We start from the raw sequence: 20,204 nt of genomic DNA on the forward strand, positions 1-20,204 counted from the left end.
ACACGCGGAAATGATAGTGGCAAAAGTAGCACTTAAGGGCTTCGCTGTAAGAAAGCTTCCGAGACTACGTGATTAATATTTCCGTCTCCAAAAGACTCGCAATACTGGGAAAAAGTGGTTCAACTTGAAGTTATTTAATGTAACACGTTTGATGCTGTGTGTTTTCATCTGTCGGCCCCCATATTGGCGGTACATTTGCACGCCGAAAACAGCCATATAAATTTTATCTAGATCTGTATGCGGGCGTCCGAAGTGGCAGACAAATATATATGGTAAATATATTACGATTAGTATGACACTGTTACACTGTTCTTGTGAATCTTGCTAAACCCGGTGATTTGTATAGGCTTTAGTGGCAATTTTCAAGAAATCGAGTTCTCCCCCTGAGTTAACCCAATCGATGAAGTTCGCAAAACTATCATACCTGTTCTAATCGCGAAAGCGACAGCAGCGCAGTGAACACAGCCTACCCAGTGGTGGAAGCAGGATGGCAGGAAGGCGATAAACGTTCGCCGTGACATCCCTGACCCGCCGTGGTTGCTCAGTGGCTATGGTGTCGGGCTGCTGAGCACGAGGTGGCGGGATCGAATCCCGGCCACGGCGGCCGCATTTCGATGGGGGCGAAGTGCGAAAAAACCCGTGTACTTAGATTTAGGTGCACGTTAAAGAACCCCAGGTGGTCGAAATATCCGGAGTCCTCCACTACGGCGTGCCTCATAATCAGCATGTGGTTTCGGCACGTAAAACCCCGTAATTTAATTTAATTTGACATCCCTGATCGCTTATCACAAGGAAAGAGCACCCGAGACTCCAAGATCTGAAAATGGCCAGGTGCGAATATTCCGCATGACTCGGCATGCTTTTAGTCGAGATTAGAATCGCGAACTTTCACGAGCTCCAACTCGGCGAAGCTCGATGCTTAATATTCAGGTGAAAGGGTGAAGCGTGGGCCCTTGTTGTTTTTAATGTTATTTTTCTTTGCATCCCTTCGCTGCAATGATAACTGGGAGCGCCGTGCAAGGTACCTATATAGTCAGAGTAGGTAAACACACATTGATAGCACTTTCAGGAAGACGAATTTCATGTCGTAAAATTCTTTTATTATGCAAAAAGATTTAAAAATATAAACAAATACGAACCCACGCTTGCATCCCCGTAAATTTATCGTCATTTTTTATTATTTTCACACAATGCTATCAAAATCTTTGTTGCTGTTACACGAGTCTCATTTACTTTTTGTTCGTTTGCATTACCTGACGCTAAACACCTACAACGAGTATCACGGGGTGAATTGCATATTCAAACTTTATCGAAAGCGCGATTAGCGAAAGCGCATTCGCGACGCAGCTATCTCGTTCTTCTTTTTTTTAAAGCATTTACGCCTCGAGAAGGGAGCAGCGAGGAGCACGAGGGCAGCCGGGAGATGTGGGGCAGGAACCAGCCGGCGTCGGCGACACAATGCGGACACCATCAGCGGCCATGATTTTTTTCCCGGAAGATCGAGGCACTGCGTTTTGGTTTACGCGCATGCCACACAACAATAAACGTCATCTGTCTTGTCCCCATTTCCTTTCTTTAACGCGGCGAGCCCGGTACTTCCCAGTAACGACGGGCATGCGCGTTATCAGCATGACATAGCATTCCCGATCGGAAAGTAGCGGTCGCGGCGTTTTCAAGAAAGGAAATGCAAGCAAGGCAGATGACGATTATTTTTGCGTGGCAGATATACACCCTAAAGGGTGTAGCGTAAGCCTTAACGTCGGTATATTCTTGACGGTGTTATCTTCTAGAAATTTTTAATGATGAATGAGCGAACTTCCGGATCCTTTGGCTGAGCGTTAAGTGTGCTTTCCTGAGAGAGAGTCCGATGAAAACACTGTCTGAGGTGGTTTTTACAGCAGAAACAGCACACAGATCTGCGCACACAAGTAACTCCGGCCGCTTGAAAGAGAAACTGTGCTTGAAGGAAGGGGCAGAAGAAAAGATGTCGGTTTCCGCTAGCACATTCTGCACACAGAGAACAAAGGTTTCAAGGTGCTTACGGAAAGACAATGAAAGGACAGACACAAATGTTGTGTGGTCACATCCAAGTACACGAGTGCACCACACAGTGATCTCAAGCCGCATGGCCATTAGTGTTAATACAAAGGGAGTGTGTTCTTGAAGAACGCGAAAGTGCATGTTATGACAGACACACCAGAATGTAGTATGTTACATACTGACTGTTGCACTGACAGTGTTTCTTTATTTGCGCCGCATGGAACTTTAGGTAACACCTCGAGTAGCGGGACAGTAACTTTTTATAAATTCCTTACGTTCCCCGCAGTATGCTTGTACTAGAAGAACTTACCTCCAGGCCACAATTCTTGCTCTGTAAAACAAACAGGTTTGGTCAGAGAAGAAAGAAAGAGGAATTCACATATTTCACGACTGGGAGCACAGACCGTTTAGGCGTGTTATCACAAAAATAAAACTATAACACGCATGTAATGGGAAAATTTTGAAGGGTGTCCTCAGTGAACAAAGTTCAGGGGAACTGTTCATGTTGAAAGCATATTCGCGAAGGCCAAATAATAAAAGAAAAAGAAGCCACAGTTTCGAGACAAAGGTCAAGCATTGGTAGTGATGGCAAAATATTGAGAGATAGACCAAGTAAGGTTCGTAGTTTTGTCAGTCGTTTAAACTGCAGTAAACATTCGCTTACCAATTAAATTAACAAGCTTGGTGTCACAGGCGCACGGACGAAGATGAGCAGATCTCACTCGATCACTACGATCACTCGAACGCTGGCGTAATGAAGAGTGCCGGCAGTGGGGAAGGAACGCTTCGTGCAGCATCTCGCTTCACCGCGTCTCGGAAGCTTAGAATTACGCCACCCTCAACATTAGACGCACGGAAACACAGCGAGCATGAAGTCACCAGCCATCTCTGCTCGCCCAGAGTTTGCACCCGCAGTACGTTACCTCAACCATGCGGTGCATGGGCCGCGTATGCGCTAAGCAGCGTGGATAGCCATTCAAAGCCGTGGCAGAAGAGGAGACGCGCGTGATTGATCGTGTGACCTCAAACATTGAGCGTACGGAAAGACGGCACGCATAAATCCGCCATCCTCCTCGGCTCAATAAAAGAAAAACCAGGCCCATGTTTGGCAGGCGTGCGTGGTAACAGGGACTAACGCTGTTTATGTTTTACGAGGCCTAGCAGTTCGGTTTAATTCAGGTGCACAAGCCGGACCATGCTCACGTCGTTTAAGGGTTTGAGGTTTATTGACTATAAAGAAGTTAGGATGGGCGTCTTGCTTACGCCGTCACTGATATTAGCCTTGCTATTTCATTTTGCAGGTATCTAATATTATGCTATATATCGCCAGACAGAGAGGAAGCTGTAGTCTTTTATGATCCACTTTGCTTTCTGACGTCCACATTCGGGCAGGAAAAAATGTAAAAAAATTAAATTATGAGGCTTTACGCGTCCAAACCACTTTCTGATTATGAGGCACGCCGTAGTCTGTGACTCCGGAAATTTAGACTACCTGGGGTTCTTTAACGTGCGCCTAAATCTAAATACATGGGTGTTTTCGCATTTCGCCCCCATCGAAATGCGGCCGCCGTGGCCGGGATTCGATCCCGCGACCTCGTGCCCAGCAGCCCAACACGGCAAAAAAAAAAAACGGAAATGTGGGGGTAAAGCTACATTTATATTAACAAACAAACAAAAAACCAACAAAGTTCACGAGGGTTGCAATGTGGGCTTGTTGGTAACGCATGTTGAATAGGGGCACGGTAGCACGATTAAAAGACAGGACAAAATACGACACACAGGGACAAACACGGCGCTAACTTCCAACGATGCTTATTATCGAAAACCAGGTCGCACTTATAAACTCAGCCAACATGAGTCACAGCCACGTGAATAGATAAACATTCAAAGCGAAACACTTTTATAAGTGATATCTTAAGCAATGCGCAAAAATTTCAGTTCTTTTTCAGAGAGCGCCAATGACGGTTTATTCATACAAGAATCTCCCAAGGCAGCAAATCTGCTCAGCTTCTATTACAAGTCTAGTAGGTTCGCACTTACTTCTACCAGCAATGGTTGCTGATTCGAAGAGAGGGGAGCACTTCCGCTGCTTACAATGAAGGGAGAGAAACTCATCTGATGCAACTTTGTCGACGTTATTTTTGTGTTCGCGCAGCCTATGATTAATGCATCTTCCCGACTGTCCGACGTGATACTTTCCACACGATAAGGGTATGCTATATATAATCGAAGTCTTACGATCTCTAAACTTTTTGCTGTGTTTAACTTGGCAGCTAGGAGCATTTTCTTTCTTTTCTGGTGTTGTTTTCCTACACAAGCTGATTAGTTTGTTAGGTGCAGAAAAACCACATCAGTGTTACCTTGGCGGGTAATTTTCTTTTTTTTAAACATTTTTATTTCTACTTTTAATAGGTGAAGCCTTGCGACAGAAAGGCTTCGCCTATTAAATTACGGCAGAAAGACTTTCTGCCGTAATTTTCTTAGGTTGTGCGACAACCAGGGGATATAGGGTATAAATGTTGGTATTTTTTTCTCTCGGTTACTATTTCCTTCCGCACATTCAGATGTCCCAGATTGCTGCGCTTTCCTCAATATTCCTTCAACAACTGGTACTAGAACTTGACTGGGATAACCTGCATCATGTAGGCGCGTGGCTTGTTGTCTGAACGCTTCGTCAGTACAATGATGGCATGATTTAGTAAGTGCGTTAGTAAAACACATTTCCGCAATTCCTATTTTTACCAATTAAAAATGGGCTGAATGATATGGCATCATCGGTTTATTTGTCCTGGGACTGCAGCACTATCATGTTAGGTCATCACTGAAGGTAAATTTAACATGAAACTCGGTATTTTGTTCTACGGGCACTTCGAACGCAACTTTCAGTGGACAAAGGCACTCGCGCATAAAGTTACTAACAGCTGAACACGCTGTGTCAAAATTGCCTAGCTTAACATTAACAATTACTAAAATATAATCAACAAATCTAAATATTTTAACAACTTTTGTCTCATTGACACGTAAGAACAGGTCTTTCTAGCTTAGCTAAGTATAGGTTGCTTAAAACAGGTGCTAAGCAGGATCCTATAGAGAACCCTTGTTCTTAAAGGTATGGAATGTTGTTTCTTTGCCCAAATGTCGACTTCATGTACAGGTCTAAAAGTTCTAAAAATATTCAGTGGTTGTGCCCGCTTTTGGGCTATATCATAGGCCCCCAAATTCATCTATACATGATTGAACACAACTTAACAATTCATTTTGCAACGAAGAACGATACAAGTACTTCACATCTGCTGAGAAGGCCTTTAGTCGTGCGTTACACTTGGCCTCTACAAAGGCTAAAACTTCCTCGTAATTTTTTGTGATGAGCAGATCTTAAATCTCGTGTAAATTAAGCTTGTCTATTGAATAGACTGCAATGGACTTCTGCCATGTGCCGTTCTCCGATACTATTACCCTGAACGGGACACCTTCTTCGTGCGTTGTCGCGCTAAAAGATACATCGAGACTATCATTCTTGCTTTTTTTTATTCCTTTCGATACTTTATCTAGGTTCATGTCCCGGCACATCGCAGCGGCTATACTCTTAACACTCGCCAGTGAAGTTTGTTTGTGTTCATTGAACTTGTATGTTATTACTTCATTAGCTTTTTGTTGTTGCACCATGTGAAAATAATGCAAAGCCTTCTTTGTCAGCAGGTACTACAGACAGTGCATTTTCAACTAGGTACGAAACAACGCGTTTCACAGGTAGCTTCGAACGTTGAAGCTTACATTTGTTTAGGGCAGCCATGCCTTCAGAGTTCATCCTCATGCCTTCGTCTTCCGGTGCACGTCTGAAGATCTGCTGCACGAGAGAGAGTAGTTCCGGCTTTAAACTTAGTTCCTAGCTTCAAGACTTGACGCACTTTTTCTGACAGGGTAAGTCCTTCGGGGATGTGGACCTTGCTATTTGTGTGGCTCGATGAGATGTGCCGCTTCTCGGGACGTTCTGCCCGGAGCTGCCTCAGCTGATGTTGCCACAGGTATTGCGTGACCTGATGTGTCAGAGCCGAGTACCTGTGAACTTGGTTATTCGCCACACTGGGCTCGTAGGTACAGTACATTTGTGCGCCGAGGTGAGCCCAGAGAAGTCGCGCTTGCCGCAGCAATTCGGCACCTAGAATCTTTAGGATCCTAGTTCCGTGTCCTGTTGAAGGAGTGCATCCTCCGAAGAGGGTTCTGACGTCTTCAGGCAGGAATTTTTCGCGCATACAAAAGCCTATAGACCGGCCTTTGCACACCACTTTGGCTATGAGTGCAACTGTTTCTTCTGGTTTTCGAACCACATGCATAAAGGAGCCCGATGTACTAGTGGGCCGGATGGAATACCAATTCAATTTCTAAAGCGATACGCGGAGTGGGTGTCATTTTTCTTAAATATAATCTTTGTGAAGTCATTGCAAACTCACTCGTTGCCACAAGATTGGCGTTGTGCAGTCATAACTCCTGTTTTTAAGTTTTTAAATGTGGTAACCGATTGCTAATAAATAACTATCGCCCGGTTTCCCTGACTAGCGTCTTTGTAAAGTCTGAGAGAATATCATAAGTAAGCATATTCTCCTTTTTCTTGAATATAACGACTTTGTTTTATGAGCAACAACATGGTTTCCGAAAGGGACTGTCCACAGTAACCCAGCTCATAGCAACTATTCATGATTTTACTTCAGCTGTAGACGCCCAAGAGCAAATTGACGTCATCTGCGTAGACTTTGCGAAAGCCTTCACTAAAGTTTCACACCATTAATTACTTTTCAAGTTACATAAAGCAGGAATAAATGATACTATTCTAAAATGGATTGAAGCCTACCTACACAACCGCAGGCAGGTTGTGCGCGCGGACGAGTGCTTGTCCCCTCCGTTAGAAGTGCTTTCTGGTGTCCCCCAGGGGTCAGTTTTGGCTCTGTTGCTGTTCTTGGTTTATATTAATGACATCACAGAGATTGTCGAGTTCCCTGTGAAATTGAAGCTTCTTGCTGACGATTCTTTAATTTTTTTCTACGGTAACACACATTGACGACCAAAGCAGAATTAACCGGGTCCTTCATTTCCTTCACCTTCGGTGTGAAAAATGGAACATGGAAATCAATTACAACCAATGAAATTTTACACATGTTAGTAAAAAAAAAGTGTGGCGCAATTCTTTTTTAACATTGCAAGCAACAAACTCAGAAATGCAGATACATTCAAGTATTTAGGGGTCACAATTTCACACAATTTAGACTGGCGTAAACATATCGATAACCTGTGCTCGACGGCTCCACAAAAACTGTATTCACTGAAGAAAAAGCTGGAACATTCAACGAAGTATGCCAAATTAATTGCTTATAGAACTCTTAGAATCTTTAGAATACGATTGTGTTATTGTTGTGTTAACCCTCAAGCGAGGGTTAACAGTACATATAAAGAAAGAGGAAAGAAATAAGGTTCACGAGAGTTGCAATGTGGGCTTATTGGTAACACATCGTGAATAGATGTACAGTAGCGCGATTAACTAACACTTACTAAATCATGCCATCATTGCACGGACGAAGCGTTCACACAATAGGCCATGCGCCTACATGATGCTGGTTATCACAGTCATGTTCTGGTACCAGTTGTAGAAGGAATACTAAGGCAAGCGCAGTAATCTGGGACATTTGAACGTGCGTAAGGAAGTAGTAACCGTGAGAAAAAAGACCAATAGTTATACCCTATATCCAGTGGTTGTTGTAGAACCTAAAGGAAATTGCCCGCCCAGGTAACACTGATGTGGTTTTTACAGTGAAGCTGTATGCCTCTACCGTCCAAGGAAATTTTCGTGTCGTTGCAAGAAAAAAACTCCCCATACGTGGGTCGATCCCGGATATAGTGCAATGCCGGGCCGACCCACTGCTGAAATGAAGCAGGCGTTAAGCACTCCCCTTATGTGGGCCGATCCCGAAGATAGTGCAATGCCGGGCCGACCCGCAGCGGAGGTGAAGAAGGCGTTAAGCCCTGCGTATACGTGGGCCGATCCTGAAGATAATGCAATGCCAGGCCAACCCACTGCGCAGGTGAAGCAGCTAGGCGTTAAGCACTCCCCATACGTGGGCCGATTCCGAAGATAGTGCAATGCCGGAGGTGCAGTTCACCATTAAGGGGCCACATTTACACAGCTTCTCTGGTCATACTTCTTCACAGAGTGGAAGGGCACTAAGATTTTTTTTGCTGCACTTAACAAATTAATCAGCTTGTGCAGGAAAACAAGACCGGAAAAGAAAAAAAGTGCTCGTAGCTGCCAATCCAAACAGAGCAAAAAGTTTAGAGATCGTAAGACTTCGATTATATATGGTATACCCTTATCGTGTGGAAAGTATTACGTCGGACAGACTGGCGGATGCATTAATGATAGGCTGCGCGAACACAAAAATAAAGTCGACAGAATTGCATCAGATGATTTTATCTCCCGTCATTGTAAGTAGAATAAATGCTCCCCTCTCTTCGAATCAACAACCATTGCTGGTACAAGTGCCAACTGACTAGCCTTGTAAAAGAAGCAGAGCAGATTGCCGCCTTGGGACATTCTTGTATCAGTAAACCGTCATGGGCTCTCTCTGGAAAAGAACTGAAATTTTTGCGCATGGCTTAAGATATCACTTATAAAATGTTTCGCTTTGAATGATTTGTTGTTCACGTGGCTGTGACTGATGCTGGCTCTACCGCACACCTAGTCAAGAAAGAAAGAAAGAAAGAAAGAAATCGCCAGACAGACAAAGTGAACGTTTGGTTAACCTTGCTCGGTACGTTTTTGCTCCAAGCGGCGCAGTAATCACATAGGGAAACAAACGCGATGTACCTTTACGTGGCCAGCGAACCCCTTCGCCCAGCACTTCGTCTCTTTCCTTGGCTGCCTATTCGTCCTCGGTAGCACGGGTATGACGACAGCGATACATCAAATACAATCACAGGGCGAGCGAGACAGGTTAGCAGGAAACGGGTGTGGTTACCGGCGCCTTGGAGAAAGCAATCAGAAAGGGAGAACCGCGCGTTGTCTCGCGGCCGTCAACCAGTTCTACTCCTTGTGGTCACGAAAGTTGGGAGCGCCTCTTAGGAAAGAGAGAGAGAGAGATAGAGAAGGTTGGGGAAAAGAGGACGGAGGGGTAGGAGGATGGCGAGACTGGGAAACGGCAATGGAGGAACGGACGAAGGGAAAGAGAAAAGACGATACGAGGGAAGCCAATGTACGACCGGCGGTCTTCCTCCTCTCTTCGGCGAGCGCAGCGACTCCAGAGGGAGAAACGGCGTGCCACGAGCACCGGCGGGCGCGAGCGCCGAGTCGAGCGCGGCGCGGCTCAGTGCTGCGCCGACCGCGGTGTTGGACCCGACGCCCTTTCGAACGGTGCGGCAGGGGTGAGCGACGGGCCGTCAAAGAGTCCGACGACAGGCGCGCTCGAACACCTGCGGAGGGAGTTTGTTTCCTTCGCACGATTGCCAAAGAGTTTGTTTCCGCTCTATGACAGTTTTTTCCTTCTTATTGCTTTTTTTTGGTACCCGCTGTCTGCCAAGGACTGCTGCCACTGCGGAAGTGGGTCTCATTTTCGGCGTTGTGATTCAGCCGTTGGAAGCTTGTGTGAAGATTTTGCTGTGAAAAGGGAGGAAGAAAAAAAAATGGAAGGTTGGGCGAAAATTTTGTTTCTTCCGCGAAGTCTTCCGGCAAAGGTAAGAGCCAAAATTTGAAGCGGGGCGCGTTTCGTGGTGAGTCCTCTTGACCAGTGGCAAATTACTGGAGATTTTTGTGCTGACTGGTAATTTTGTTTCCTGCTCGGGACAGCAGCCTGAGGGCAGAACATGCCGCATTCGTGGTGGGCCTCACTTAATCTCAGCGTGCTCATTGCGATTTAGAATTTCTCCCTTAGACGAAGCGCAATTATTAAAATGGGGTTCTGAAGAATAAAAGCGTGGCATTGGCGGCACTGCAAAAGCCCCCTCCCCTTAATATATATGCATCTTGAAATTTCTACAGCATCAAATTGAATTTACTGTTAATGAAAAACCCCGCTGCATATTTCGTTCGCTTACGGTTTCACGCAAAATAACTTAAGTTCATTCAATTGCCTTTGTACACTTTCTCCTTTTGTTGCTTCGCCAGACAGCGTGTCACGTCCTCTCGGTAATATTTGGGCGACGACACAAGGCGCTTTATCTTCTTCAACAATATTGTCACGTTGTAGTGATGGTGAAAAATCAGTGTGTGCCACAACTCTGAGTAATAATAATAATAATATTTGGGGTTTTACGTGCCAAAACCACTTTCTGATTATGAGGCACGCCGTAGTGGAGGACTCCGGAAATTTCGACCACCTGGGGTTCTTTAACGTGCACCTAAATTTAAGTACACGGGTGTTTTTCGCATTTCGCCCCCATCGAAATGCGGCCGCCGTGGCCGGGATTCGATCCCGCGACCTCGTGCTCAGCAGCCCAACACCATAGCCACTGAGCAACCACGGCGGGTAACTCTGAGTACTGCGGCGAAACAAGTTCAGAAGCAGTGATACTATGACACGTCGGAAAATTGCTCGGAAATGAATATCAAATCGTATGTTTGATTTCAGTCCTTATATGAACGTCCCAAAAGCACGCGCTTCATGTATTTTTGTACTCATTTTACACATTGCCGTCGTGATTTTCAGCCGCTGTTTGCTGAAGATTAAGCCTGGTATTCCATATATATGTATGAACGAGGAAGAAGGAAACCAAAGGGCCTGATTTTTATTAGTGACAGCAAACAAGCAATGACACCAAGGACAGCATAAGGGCGATTATGTGCCATTCTTAATTAAAAAAATAATACATTAATGAAAATGAAAGTGGATGAATAGCAACTGGCCGCAGGTAGGATACGAACCCACGTTTTCGTATTACACGTGCTATGTTTTTCCCAAGTGCATTACTATGGCGCCGTTTTCCCATCCACTATCTAGGGTACTTATGCTTGCCTACTAGAACTAACCCTTGGAGTCTTAGCCTGCGCCAGCTGTGCCAGGTTTAGTTCCAGTTTCAGGGCATAGGCATAGTCATTGCGAATTGTTGTCCTTGTAAAGCAATATGTTATTGAAAATGAACAATTTCCAAAATTGCAAAGCCATCTGATGCCAGAAAAACAAAGTTTAGGCAAGTACATGTAGTGCCTGTCATTCTGATGCTGGCTGAATCGTCCTACTTGCAGCTCCTGGACACAATAGCGCCAGAGTTCTCTCAATTAATTTTTGGAGAAGCCTCTATGCTCTCGCTCTTTCTGTAATCAAAGAAGCCGTGAGGCGTTTCTTCATTGAACTCTTACGCGCAGATATTTCTCCAATGCTTTCTTGTGCAGGCCTGAGGTAGGGACACTGCTACATCGCTCCCGCAGGAGTAAGGGTGATGCCCAACGCCCTGTTGACCTATACTTTCCACTGTCGTAGTCAAGCGGTACACCGCCTGCACAAGCATTGCCTGTTCAAGGCTTCTCACTGTGTCTGGCGTGCCCGGATTCGTCATTGAAAGAATCGGTCTCGACGAATGAGTGGAGGAGCGCAAGCAAATTCTTGAGACACTGCTCGCACGCCACTCGATTCTCCATGTCTCCGACCGAGAGCATGCTACTGGAGGTCTCCTCGCCGACTTTCATCGTGAACGGAACCCTGCCAAGCGTGTCTATGGCAGCGGAGGAACCTGTGGCATCGCCTGCCACAATCGCCACGCTCGCCTCGCTATTCGCCGCCATCGGCATTTCGGGGGTGCTGGGCAACGCGTTCGTGGTGTGCGCCGTCCTGGGCGACAGAGACATGCGCAGTTCGGTGACCAACCTGTTCATCCTGAACCTGGCACTCAGCGACCTCACCATTCTGCTGGCCTGCGTGCCGGACATCGTGCTCTTCATCCGGAACCGCGGCTGGGAGCTGGGCTTGGGCCTGTGCCGCACGCTGCGCTTCATCGAGGTCATGGCCCTCTACGCCTCGGTGATGACTCTGGTCAGCGTCTGCGTCGAGCGGTAAGCTGTTTGGCATTTCGTGATGTGTTCTGCCGCCACCAGCGATGACTCAGCGGCTGTGGAGTTTTGCAGCTGAGTAAGAGGTATAAGGTTCGATTCACACTCATGGCAACCTCAGTGTTAAAATGCGAGAAGGCTTTGTGCGCGCACTACATAACCCGACGGTGCGGGAAACTATAATTCGCAGGCCTCCATGAAAACGTTCCTGAGTCGTAGTACTGTGACGCGATACTGAGTCAATTAACAATTTAATGGCGTATATTTCACGTGACTAAGTAGCGAGAAAGCGGGTGGTTGCCTTTGTGCCTTCTCGTAAAAATTGTATAGCACAGAGGGCCTTCGGAAACATAAATTAATCGATGACCTTAGCAAACATCGATTCAGCGCGCGTCTATTGGCTATACACAAGACTGGGCGTACGGAGTAGAAGGACATTTGTTAGTCGACGCAATTTCTATCGATGCTATTGTAATTTAGCGCAGCAGCGTGTGTCGACAGAACAGATGGTGCAAGCTTCTTGACGCCAGCTATTTCTCAACGCTCGAACGCTCGAGTGAGGACCCAGGCTGCGCCTCTCCTTAGTCACGAGAAATCTAAAGCGTCGCCTAAATTTAGTGGTAGATTATTTCATCAAAAGGTTCGTAACATATTCCGTAGACCATCTCCTGACAAAAGAAATGAATACTTGGCTCGTTTACATAAAGCTCCTGAAACCACCTCTTAGACGTAGCTAAGAAAAAGTAAAAAAAAAAACGCTTTTCTAGCCACGTAGGCATTTAGCATTGGCCAACGTGCTCGGCGTATACAGCAGTCCGAGTTTAGGTGACTATTTGACATTGACTACTGGGGACTGTATGGATATCAAATATTCGTTGTTGTCGGGAATCGGATCCCAATAGTGACCTAGTTGCAGCCCCAGTTTACATTCATAGGGGTTAAGCAGATTTGCCAGAACGCTTCTGGACTATCCACTAAATTTTGTAGTTTTAAAAAACGCTGAGGCTGTGGGTATAATAACTAAAATTTTTATTCATAATTATATTTGGGGCAAGGGAGGTAAAATTCTTCGATATTCTTGGAAAAACAGAGTATTAAAGCACATTCATTCTAGCGAACGTGAAGACAACTTGACCAGTGGGACAATCTATAAAACAACGAAAACATGAATAAACGAAATAAGAAATTAATTTAAAACAAGCAGTCTCAAGAAAAATACTGAAACACAAAGGGCATAAGGTGACAAAGGTCTGAAGTATTGAAAGTAGGTAACTTGTGCCCGGGCTTATTAAATTCCAAAGCATGATTTAAGAGGAAGGTAGAAGCAGATTTGAAGAAAACTAAAGCTGGAAGAATGCAGCGAGTGTGTTGAGCACCAGACACGCGCTGACGGTGCTTCAGGGACGTCAAAATGCGTGCGTGGTGTGAGGTGGTTTGAAATCGGAACGGAACTTTTAGGGGCTGATGATGATGAGTTCCAATTTCGTTTCTCATGGAATTGTAGGAAGCAGGGATACGTGATTACGTAACTTGTTGGGTACATGACCTCGGCTTTTCTTCCCCTCGTGTTATATTCCCTATCGTGATGGGTACTGTTCTTCATTAGTTTCCTCCGGTGCTACGTTTCAGCCATCGCTACATGGAACAAATGCTTACAAAACGTCAACAGACCAGGGCAGTCCGTGTTGGTTTGCAAGTATCAGACAGGCGGCTTGGCTTTCGCCGCGTGACAAATTTGATACTTCCAGTCCTCCTAATGTCAACTGCTCTATCGTCACCTGACCACTGAAGGAACTGAGGGTGAGTTAATCGGTATAAAGCTACAAAAAAACGTGCTTGCGATTAAAAAGAAAAAAAAAGAAGCGCACGTCTAGCGAAAGCACGAGGTTATATGCGGTATGCTTGGTGTCAGAAAGACTGGTCAACAACCTCACAGTGCCACTCCTTTCTCTCTCTTTGGGGCTTCATTGTAACTTTGTCCTGACATCGGCTCTGGTTTATTGTCTCCTGTGCTTGGAGAGAAGTTACGACGGGGCTGATTTCATGGATAGCTTAGCGCAGATCAAGTTCTTGATAATGACTTCAGACTACACCTGAGTACTCGTGCAAACACAATAAGAAATGTAGCAGGTGATGTACTGTGTATAAGGATAATATTTTTGTCGCTCTTTTTGTCGCTCGGTCGATGTGAATGTGTTGTGGACAACGATCACATCATAGGCCCTGTGCTATGAACCTACTTCAATCTGTTTTTATTCCGATCTCCAGGAGTCAAACTTACGTAACGCTGACGCAAGCACCGGGTGGTGACCTGCAGCTTCGTGTGAACTGTCCAATCAATTACTCTCCTCGTTCATAGGAGGTCACTTTTGTTTACTTTCTAAGCGAATAGCCATCACCTATCTTGATAGGTATTTCTTATATAGTTGGGTGACAAGAGACGGTGAGCATGCAGAAAGGGAGAGGCTTTTGGTGGAGCCGAAGCAGTGCATTCAAAGTATATAGCCGGATGAGGAAGGTGGTGCTGGCGTCCTCAATTGGCCCGCTTCGCCTTGCTTAGCTCACTGTGGTTGGTCGGAAATCGCTGCGGCGTGCAACCGGAACCTTGGAAACGCCGTAAAATGTATCCTCAGCGAAGAAGAGTTGAAAATGCGACGTTTTATACTTACCGAGAGGACTCTACAATCGCGTACATCTAGGCAATTTTTTTTATACGCAAATAATTCTATTCTCCTCGGCAGTCTCGAGTGACCAGTGCCAGAGCAATCGGCGGACAGTTACTTTTGATTCCTTCGAGAACAGGGAAGACTCCGGTTATTAAAATAATAATAATAATAATAATAAATTCTAAGTTTTCTTCGGCATAGTAATGCATCTTTACCGCGTACACTTTGACGGGGCAAGTTCTCGCGGTTTTGCAAACTTTTGATCTATAACGGAGGGCTAATGTCGAAAATGGTGGAGTCAGAAACAATTATCTTTATTTCCTTTGGTCTCACCACGCATAAGCAGTGTGGGCACGTCATATAGGTTGGAGAGTTTTCGCGGTTTCGCTGACGCCGCGGGAGAGGCAGGCGAAGTGGGTAGACTGAAAAAATTTTGACCATTCATGGAGGGCTGATTTCAGTAGTGGATTGGAATAGATTTACGTTATAGTGCCCCATCTTTTCAGATTTGTTTGATTTTGAACGCGATGACTAAGTAGGCAACATCGTTGCTTCATTGATTGTTCGATAAATGCGAACTCCCGGTACGCCGGTGGTTTAGTTACATTGCAGAAGACTTAATTCGTTTACGTTAATGCCACTTTATTTCCTAATTTTTTTTTTTTGCTTTCGCATTGTCGAATTTCCAAGTAACACATCAACCGTGGCACTTTCGCCATGCTTTCCATGTCGGAGGGGAAGACGAATTCAATAAATTGCGCCGCTTCTTCAGCATTTGTAGTCGAGAAGCTTTGGCTACTCCAAGTGCGTCACGTCCGACGCAGCCACAGGACGTTGGCGCAGTTTTGCTTCCAGATGGCTTCCAGACGATCAGAATGGCTTCCAGCTTCGCGTCCAGGTGGCTTCCGATTTCGCGTCCAGACGACCAGAATAAAACAACCCTTCATTCCTTCGTTATCCTATTATCTTTTTTTCCCTTCTACCACTCCATGCATCGTATCATACTCCGTCATCATCATTCATCGAAAGTGGACCCCATCTTGGATGTTAATTGCTAAAATAAGCTGTTCGTACCGTGTCCGTTAGCAAAGAGGACGAACAGGAAGTACAGAGGAGAATGCCGGTGGAAGGCTGCATGGCCTCCAGGCGCGTGGACACCTGCATTGCTACCTATAAGTTTATTCAGGAAGCAAAAACGACTACCGTGTTAAATTTCCAAACGTGCCAGGTGCTTTTATCATTAATCATTCCAGTTAGTTTGAAATTTTCGCAATGATAATTGCTGAAAATTCTTCATTTTAAGTTTATTTTTCTAATATTTACATTCTTTTACCTACTTCCCCAAATAGGCTTAAAGACATAATTTAAACATATTATTCTCTCTTTTTGCAATGTCCCACTAACAACTATGATCATCGATCATTTAAAATTCTTAGTTTACATTTTCTTATTACATCGCATGCACGCACGCACGCACGCACGCACGCACGCACGCACGCACGCACGCACACCTTGTCCATGCATTTGGTTTCAGTTAGTTTGACTGCTCAGGTACGTAGGCACTCTTGTTTTTTCGATCCTATACCTTTTGAATATTGCGCTTCTCCTCTTAAAATAGCTGTTTGTAACACGCCGCCCGCTGCCACCGGATTATTGGCCTATTTCTCTTAGTGGGTATGTACCATAGATGAGGATCATGATCACCGGCAGCATCATTATCGTCATCTTCATCATCGTCTCGGGCAGAAAGCCTGCGCGCGACGCCTCGTCCCCTGCTCAGAGGCTACTCGCAACTGCCTAACGCGCGTTCGAGAAGATGGCCGCGATCAACTGACACGACTTGCTGACGGACGATCTGGGTGTCCCTATGAATCCAACGCAACCGAGTTCGAGGGCCCCGTTCCAGAGCCCCGGGAGTGCGCTGTCCAAGAACGATATCCCATCAAGGAGCCAACCGCCGTGCGCTGCCGGTGAGTCGAAGACGACGACTACTAAGGAGACCCTCGCTTCAAGCTGCGCGATAACCGAGGCTCATAAGGAAGATAAGTTAGTCGCCGCACCGGAGATAAATGAGAAGCATTTTAGGAACACAGAAGAAATCGAAAGGGTGTTTAAGCAGAGACGACAGACTTTGCCTTCAGTAATGCCTCACAACCAATTTGTATTGCGAGACTATAGCGTTCCTAAAGCCTCCGCTTCCTCCTGGACATCTCTGGTTCCTCCGGAGGAGAACCCTTTGAGTGTTAGACCGTCGCAACATGTCGTGGAGAGCGAATCGAGGTCATTAGCGGAATATCGGCTAGCAAATCATGGAAAAGTTGGAAGGTCACCGCAAGTTAAGCAACCAAACCTATTTAAGTACTCTTCCAGTCCAGCTGCCACTACAACTTGCGAAGGAACCAAACAGACCACATATTTGGCGACTAAAGAAACGCTGCATGGCAAAAATAATCAGAAGCCAACCGAAGAGAAATCGCCAGCTGAAATATTGCAGGGCAGAAATTTATTTAGCTTCAAAGACTCTACGGCCACAACGAAGAAAAGTACGCTGCATGGCAAAAATAAGCAGAAGCCAACCGAAGAGAAATCGCCAGCTGAAATATTGCAGGGCAGAAATTTATTTAGCTTCAAAGACTCTACGGCTACAACGAAGAAAAGTACACTGTTGGTGGCAGATCTCCCCAATGTAGAAGAGTCAACAATAGCGACAAAAACACCAAGGTCATTTCTTCAAGAAGCAAATCCGCGCGATCTGCTGACCAGCCACAACGTCCGCTTAGCCAACTTTTCGACGCCTTCTTTGCGGACTCCGCCAACGACATCAGCCCGAAGAGGGCCGTTTGCTACAACTGACAGTACTTACACTACGAGTCTGCTAGATACACGTCTGCCGACGACCGTACCTGCCAGCTCAGCCTCTCGCCGGACCTATAGCAGAGCACAGGCACCGAAGAAGGATCCCAAAGGCGTGACAGCATTACACGGCATGTACCAGAAGACTCCTCTCAAAGTACCGAAAAGGGAAGAAGCAGACATTATCGGCCCTAGTAGTTCTTCGAGAAGCGGAGAATCGCCGGCTGCATCGGACAATTTTTCGTCCTCGAGCGGAACACCTGCAAACACGCAGCCCTCAACAACTGCGGTTCAAAAACTGCCACCAAGCAGTTCTCGGAGATCGCAAGCCCATGCCCAGTACTCGCTCAAGATGGCCAACAAATTCGTCGACAAGCAAACCGGGACATCAGCTCCTCAGTTTGCGAAGCTCGAGCAGCGAGTGAGTCAGGGAGAATTGCGTAGTGTTGGTCTCACAGAGAGAAGCAGTGCAGTGCCCAAGGAACAGAAAAGACGATCGATGATCAGTTTTAAACTGAGAAAATCGGGGTCGAAGCTGAGCACGTCGTCGAAGAAATCAAGCTCGCGCTATACGACGACCGAGAGCACTGGCGAAAGTTTAAGGAGCACCACGGCTGAATCTCCATCAGAACGGGCAGAAACAGTTGTTCGGACGGGTGAGCAGCGTGTTCTCAGAAACGTGGAGCAGGGGATCCACAGGGAGAAGTTTCTTTATCCTGCGGCCGTGTGTCTGGCGTTTGTCCTTGCTCTCGTGCTATGCTTTTTGTTCTGGCCCAAACAGGAGCCGTCTGCGAAATTGAGAAGCCATATTGACAATATTCGATTTGGCGCTACCTGCGCCTCTGACGCCTGCCTCCGACGTGCTTCGTACCTGAGCGATCTTCTCTCCTGGCGTGACGTTGAACCGTGCGACGACTTCAACGCGTTTGTGTGCAACCACTGGCGAAGCCGGTTTACATCGGCAGCCAACTACTATTCAACTTCAACGGACGATGACCACGCCGAATTTCTGGAGGAAAAAGTTCACGCCTTTCTTCAGGACGGTCGTCGAAGCCCTAAGATTGCGCAGCCACTGAAGTTTCTCCACGACGAGTGCATGAATTTAAGGCGCATCGACTACGAAGGCGTGCCGGCGCTCAAGGATCTGATGACGTCGTTTTCTCTCGATGGATTTCCTCTGCGCGCTCCTTTAGGGACGAATGTTTTCGTTTGGAGAACAGCTGCTCAACTTCTCCGAAAGACGGGCACTGTAGCGCTGCTCACTTTGAGTGTTGCGTCTCACCCAGTGGTGGAAAACAAAGACCTTGTGTCGGTAGGACTACCTGAAGCTTTGACATCTTTTGGTCCTATTGAAAGCAGTGAAGTGGTCCGCCTTTTCACAGAGGCGGTGTTTTCAGCGATTAAAATAGCAGAAACGGAGTACATGCCACCAAGAGACATTCTCTCCATAGCCAGATTTGCCAGCAACATCGAGAAGCTCGTTCAAGCGGCGCCGAGAGGAAACACAGCGAAAGTTGAACGCCTCGAATCACGCCCAGACCTGCAGGAGTTTATAAACGCAACGCTTCAGGGATTCGAAGGCTCTGTCGCTGACGGCGCTATGTCCTATGTGTTAATATGGTCGCCCAACTCCACGCTCTCCATATTAGAGCTCGTCGCGAATACCGAGCCTCACACTGTCATGAATTACCTCGGCCTTCGGCTCATGATTCAGGTGTCGCCGTTCATCCCGTATTCGAAGCTACTCGACTTGTTGAGCATATTCGTCTACGGCAAGACTCGAATGGCGCAGCCTCGGTGGCGACTGTGCCTGCGCGTGGTGGAGAGAGCGTTACGCCCGCTTACATTTGCTTCTGTATTCGCTCACGGCAAACTGCGCAAGTCCGCGTCCAGCCTGATCGGTATGGTTGACGCAGTCGTCATTGAATTGCGGAACGAAATGAACGAGTTACCGTACATATCGTACTCCTCGAAGCACCAAATACGTGAAATCCTTTCGACAAGCGACGTCATGGTGTTCGGACCTAGTTGGGCCACAGATCCCGCTCCGGTCGCTGAATACGTCAAGAAACTGCCCAACGTCACAAAATCGCGTTGGGGACTTGACACCTTCGTCGCCTACCACGAATACACCTTCTCCCACGTCTTGACTCGCGGTTCTCGGAAGCGTTGGAGCCGGTCCGTATTCAGCGCTGACTGCTGGCACGAAACGCATCCGAGAAGCGTGTATGTTCCTCTGCTCTCCTTCAACCTGTCGCAGGCTTTGGACGAAGGCGGCGCGGACGTTTTGCAGTTGTCGCGGCTCGGGCCCCGACTGAGCCGCTGCCTGTTCGATATGCTTCTTGACGAAGCCAGCTCGGCAAACGCCACCGCGAGCTGGCTCAATGACAACACGTGGATGAAGCTTCTCGCAGCCGAAGCTTGCCTCGACGGCCGGCGGGACTACCTGCGCCTGGCAAGGTTCCGAGACGTCCTTGCTGTGCGTGTCGCCTTCAAGGTCTTCCTCAAGACTACCAGCGGGAAAGAGGACGACATTGCAGTGATGCTTCCCGGTGGTCGGGTAATGTCCAGTGCGCAGATCTTCTTCGCTTACCTGATGCTCCAGTACTGTGAGAGGA

The 20,204-nt window shown here is 46.7% G+C and overlaps 1 protein-coding gene across 5 annotated transcripts in view; it reads left to right on the plus strand.

Moving 5' to 3' along the window:
* LOC135897041 (neuropeptide receptor 15-like) overlaps window positions 1-20,204 on the plus strand; it is a 142,549-nt gene that overhangs the window by 98,239 nt on the left and 24,106 nt on the right. For 4 of the 5 annotated variants that reach the window (XM_070531787.1, XM_070531788.1, XM_070531786.1 and 1 more), the window contains one exon: window positions 11,414-12,070. In XM_070531787.1, coding sequence (XP_070387888.1) covers window positions 11,658-12,070 — 413 coding nt within the window. In that variant the 5' untranslated portion in view covers window positions 11,414-11,657. Of the gene's footprint in view, window positions 1-9,362; window positions 9,760-11,413; window positions 12,071-20,204 lie in introns of those variants that run through there. The other variant, XM_065425697.1, reaches the window with a different exon arrangement.

Source organism: Dermacentor albipictus, chromosome 1 (genome assembly GCF_038994185.2).
Source record: "Dermacentor albipictus isolate Rhodes 1998 colony chromosome 1, USDA_Dalb.pri_finalv2, whole genome shotgun sequence".
Taxonomy (NCBI): domain Eukaryota; kingdom Metazoa; phylum Arthropoda; class Arachnida; order Ixodida; family Ixodidae; genus Dermacentor; species Dermacentor albipictus.